The sequence below is a fragment of the Trachymyrmex cornetzi genome, unplaced genomic scaffold (assembly GCF_001594075.2).
Source record: "Trachymyrmex cornetzi isolate Tcor2-1 unplaced genomic scaffold, Tcor1.1 scaffold299, whole genome shotgun sequence".
Taxonomy (NCBI): domain Eukaryota; kingdom Metazoa; phylum Arthropoda; class Insecta; order Hymenoptera; family Formicidae; genus Trachymyrmex; species Trachymyrmex cornetzi.
In genome coordinates, this window is record NW_017297680.1 from 1,850,593 (window position 1) to 1,856,175 (window position 5,583).

Consider the following 5,583-nt stretch of genomic DNA (forward strand, 5'->3'; position numbering starts at 1 on the left):
CTCCAAAACTGACATAGTAGGCAATAATACCAACATTCCTATTTTATAAATAAAGATATATCCTATTCTGTAAAGAAAACTAATTTATGAAACTATAAACATTTAAAATGACATAATATTATCAATAATACAGTCACTATTATTTTAATTACGCAATTTGCAAAAGAATACCGTACGAATTTTCTTCTCGGATTCATAGAATTGGTTTTTAGCTGATTTGGTATAGAAATAAGCCACAAATATATGAATTATGAGTTTGTACTTCTTTAATTAGCTAAACAGATCATGATTTTATTAATATTAATAAAGTGCAATAGTTAATTTCTGAGAAATAAGGGAGTGTCACTTTAGGAGACCTATGTCAGTATCGGCGACTTTCCTCTATATATAATATAAAATTTTATGTATAATGTTATATATATTTTACTTTTGCATACAATTATATATATGCAATATAATATACTTATTATTATACAATAATTAAAATAAAACAGAAAAATTAAAATAATAAATTTTCTAATGTAAGCAATTTCAAATGTATAAATCGCACGATGTTATATAGATACGTGCTAATTAAGTGACGCTAGAGTGTCACCATTAGAATTGAGAAAGTTGAAGAATCGCACGGGTAGCACGGGACAAGCGAGTCACCGGCGCGTGACCGTGCATGACGCAATTTAGAGTCACAAGAGGGTCACGGGAGCGGGGAGAAGATGGTGTCAGTAACCGACGGTGCGCGCGGGCGATTCGTTCGGTGGCACAATTAATCACGCCGCTGAGCCGCGCCGACATAGTTAATTAATTAATCGCGCCTGATGATCTCGTGACGAGCGTTCGTGTCGGACCACGGCTTCTCGTTCTCTCTCTCTCTCCGAGGTATGCTGCAAAAGGGCGCCACCAGTCGGGTAACCGTTGGGTTCACAGTGTGAGCCTTTTCGGTGCCGACCACGGCGTGGGTGGGCCCAAAAGCGGTAGGCTGGGCCTGCCGGCCTCGAATCTACACTGCAATCCGGTTTTTGCAGCTGACGTCGACGGTGAAGGAATTTATACGAAGTTCCAGATCGCATTGTGTTAGGTTCAATTTTCACATTGTGCGGATTTTTGGGAAATCTAGAGAAATCTTTGCCGTTGTAAATCTTTGTCCTTGAATTTCTCGAAAAAAATAAACTTTTTGAAAAACTACTTACATTAGAAGATTTATTAATTATTATATTATAATGATAAATATATTATTGTATTATATATACATGTATTATATGAAAAAGCAAAATATACATCATATTACATAAAATTTTGTGCATTTATGTATCTGTAAAAGCGTTAATCAAAGAGTAACATTAGAAATTCCTTCCGTATTCGGGGATTTCCTTCCGTATTCGGATAACCACGGATGATAAATCGTTAATTATTGGGAATGTTTTTTGCGTATTTTTTATTTTATCCGCGCGATACATTGCATTATAGATTATTCGAAAACACGTGGCTCGTTCATGCGTTAAATTATTCAAGTCAGAGCTTTCAGTTTCCCGTCGAAATGCGCTTTGCAAATGGACGGTCAAGCAATCTGGTCACTGAATGCAATCGTCGAATCATCGGTGGTCTCTTTCCCGCGATTGCACGACCGCGAATCCGCACGTGTCGCAACCACGTCCAACAAATTGCCAAATCGTCCGCGTTATTTCGTACTCAATGAAATCGGAAATGATCGAGCGGTCGGGTGTGAATTTTAGCGCCTGCCGAAGGTCCAGTTCGATAAGCGTCATTCGATGGCAAACAGATAGAAAAACGCTGAAGTGATGCATCGAAATTATTGGACGGAGTCAAATCGAGTGATGAAATCATATCTTCCGTGCGAATTGCGTGTGTGTATTCTCCACGGTTTTTTTTTATTTTCCGATGGTGCCTGTATTAAAAAGTACAAAACAAATTCGAGTCTCATCGGATTTACGTTACTTCACTCGCAACATTACAAATCAAAGTGTATAAAAAATTTTTTTTTCTAATTCTTAGGCTCGGTTCTTTATTTTCTTAACTTAGACTTAATTTTACTTAATTTGATAATAGAAAAATTGTGATATAATTAATTACGAAATAAATAATTGATAATTATTCAAATTTTATCATTTTTAATAATTTATTCAAAATATCTTTGTGATTAATAACTATATTATAATAATTGATAATTTTACAATGGCAACTTTGTAGTTACGATTTTTCATTTTCTGGTTAACTAAAAAATGACTTCAACATATGAACAAATGACACTACACGTTTATTAAATATGTAAATCCATTTTTGTATATAGTACAATGTGTTATTTTTACACGGAAAATTAATCACATACATACAGGATTGGCAAGTAACGCATTACTTGTAACGTCGTTATCGTTATCACTTTTTTTGGTAACGAATGGGTAACGGTGTTACATTTTTTTCTGAGTAACGTTTATTTTGTACCGCAGTTATATTTTTGGAGTAATGATAACGATTTCACTAGTTATTTTTATCGTTACTTTATTTTTAACTAGAAGTTTTAGTCGTAACTAGATCGTATTATATACACATAATATGTATATACAGATATATATATATATATAATACATATATAATATATATATTTATATATCAGTTATTGAGTTTTATTTCACTATTAAAAAATAGAATTCTGACTTCTCTTCAGGATATTTACCGTAAAAATTTGTATATGATAACGTTTTTCGTTGATAAAACTATAGTGCGCACTTTAAAGCTTTATTAAACATACAGAAACGAATTAAACTGCGAAATCCTCAATACATTTTGTTATACTACTTCATAGAATATACTTTAGGCATTTTATCAATTGAGATATCTCATTTTTACGTTCAGATTACAGCAGAGTACAACGGCTTTAATGTGCAATGCGTTCTGCCAGTGAGAAACGCTATATTTTATTAGTATCAAGAAAAAAAGTAACGACTCGTTACATTTTAACTGATGGTAACGGTAACGAGTTATACTTTTGCAAATTAATAACGAGTAACGATAACGAGTTCTTACGAGGCAACGTTGCCAATTCTGCGATACATATATTGAAGTAATTTTGTGCACACTTTGGTTTGCAGCGAATAGGCATGGTGAAACGAAAGCTTTTACTTCCTGTTGTTTCCGGAGCAACGCGAGAGGCAGCGAAAGGTGCACTTTCGTGCGATTTTACTGCCGCGAACGGATGTGGATAAATAAAAAAAAATAAAGATAGATACATAGGGCAGTATTGTATCACGTGATAATAAAAGCTAGAAAATATCGATATTTGAAAACTCGGGAGCGAATATCGGTATTATTTTAGGTTCTAAAGATCATTTTTGGCGGGGCGAATTTTGATACGTTACGGCGTAAAATGGTCGCCGATATATCGATTCGCAAAGGGTGGCTCGAACCGGAAATGATCCTCGACGGTCGACTTCGACGAGTTTCATCATAGAGCGAATTCCGAAACGGTTTTTTTTACGAGCACGGTATAGAAAATGCGAGGTGCTTTTCAGAGCGTTATACGAGCGCGTTCCCTTTCAATGTTACGATGCGACACGCGTATCCGTTATTATCGGATGATAGTAATTTACGAGAACGTAAAAGGATATTGAGCTATGAGCCGCGGAGTATACATACCTATTAGCGCTTCGATGTTTTCCCCGAGAAACAAAGACCGTTTCCGCTCTCGATCTACACGCGAGCTAGGCGGCTCGTTATCGCGGCAAGCGATAACTATAACTATATATACCGCGACAAACTTGCAATTGCTGCGATCTAGCTTTGCTGTAACACGGTGAAGGGCATCAATTCTGCGAGGGATTAATGCCCGTTTCCACCATTGTGGATTAACTTTAATCTCATGTCAATTCAACTTCCTCTTCATTTTCTTTTAATTCTTAAGACTGCTTTTTTTATTTTCTTACTTGTGGTTTAGACTTAATCTCGCTTGATGATAGTATAAGAATTGTGTACTATGTGGTAAATTTCTTACGGCTTAAGACTTAAAGCTTAGATAATAGTTTATTGTAGAAAACCTATTAAAGTCATCCACTACAAAACCATCAGTTTTAGTGATTAATCATAGCTAGAAAAACAAAATTTTTGTCGAAGCTGATATCGTTTATGACGCGATGATCGTGCATATTGTTATCTGAAGCGAAAGAGATGAGAAAACTCATTAGTTTCAGGAGGACATATGTTAGCTCGAACGGAATTTATCAGACGCGCTCCTCCGAACAGGATTAATCGCGCCGCGATCGATTCCGATCTTCTGGGGAAACTCGTTACAGGCGAATGTGACTGACATTCCCGTGTTACGTGAATTCATTAAAGCTGGCGCTTACGTTTACGTAACTGGTCGTGACGCACTTTAGACGGTTCAATCCGTCGCTGTGTGCAAATTGCTGTCCACCGACGGTGCCTGACGCTGCGAATTATACTCCCATTCGTCAAAACGTCAAACATCGGAATATTTCAATAACAGCTTTACACGGTTTACGCGTCGGGGATCAAAGGGAATACTTTTCCTTTTACACTCATCGACTGAATTCCGTTTAATATTCGCAAAATTCTATGTAGTGCTACCAAACCGGCCTCCATTAACCTCGAGCGACTGTTCACGGTGACAGCGCAATTTTACACGCGAAAAAATTCCAATCTTGCTCCGATTAGCGATCTCTTCTGATTCCGCGTTGCACGTTGTATAAACGTGTGCTCCGTTACAACAAATATAACGAGGTTAAATATTTAACAATATTTTGATTGCACGGCCAAAGTGCATGGATTATACCAAGTGTGATATTTTAAAGCGATTCGAAAAATTTTCGCTCTCTTGTTACCGTAACAGAATATTCCTCTATTCTTATTTTAAGCGGAAATATTGGTAATAATTGTAATGGAAAATTATTTTGAAAATTTGCATTAATTTAGGTGAGTGCATTCCATGATTCATCATTCAACCGGGCAGCTCCGCGGAAATTTCGCCGTGTCCTCTCGACCGTGTTGGCGCAGTGTTTCGTTCCCGCTAAAGTAAGGGCTCTTCGAAAGAGCCGGATTGCATTTGCACGATTCGAACGGCGACCCGTACTTTCACTCGGTCGTTTGTACCCCGTCGGCACGGCGAGCCCTCGCCGCCGTAAACGCGAAGAGGAGAACGTCAGGGACGCGGAGCGGCGCGACGCGAGAAGGGAGGAGAGACTCCGGGCAGAAGGAGAAACGCGAGAAGAGGAAGCACACACGCACGCACGTACGCATATATATACGAAGAAACGAACGAAACGAAGCGAGTGGGCGCTCGCGAGTCCGGGGAGAGGTTTAGTGACCTCGGCGTGTCGTCGTCGTCCTAAAGAGAAGTAGAAGGAGTAGGACGACGACGACGACGAACTACGACGACGACCACGACGACGACGACGAGCACGAGCACGAGTACGAGTACGAGCGCAAGCACGACGACGCCGAGGCGCAACGAGACGACGAGGAGTGGCCGAGAAGAAGAAGAGCAAATTGGTGCTCCCGGTAGCAGGGGCCCATGAACACCGTGGAGGAAACATTGCGCAACGTGTCGAGGCGCAG

The 5,583-nt window shown here is 38.7% G+C and overlaps 2 protein-coding genes across 4 annotated transcripts in view; both read left to right on the forward strand.

Moving 5' to 3' along the window:
• The window catches only part of LOC108762452 (uncharacterized), a 39,024-nt gene extending 33,447 nt beyond the window's left edge, over positions 1–5,577 (forward strand). For all 3 annotated transcript variants that reach the window (XR_001940169.1, XR_001940168.1, XM_018509462.1), the window contains exon 2: positions 4,942–5,577. Coding sequence is in view for 1 of the 3 variants with exons in the window: in XM_018509462.1 (XP_018364964.1) it covers positions 4,942–5,367 (426 nt within the window). In the remaining 2 variants the exon portion in view is untranslated. The remainder of the gene's footprint in view (positions 1–4,941) is intronic.
• Positions 1–5,583, forward strand: part of LOC108762451 (ras-related protein Rab-37) — an 88,604-nt gene that overhangs the window by 75,997 nt on the left and 7,024 nt on the right. The window lies entirely within an intron of this gene.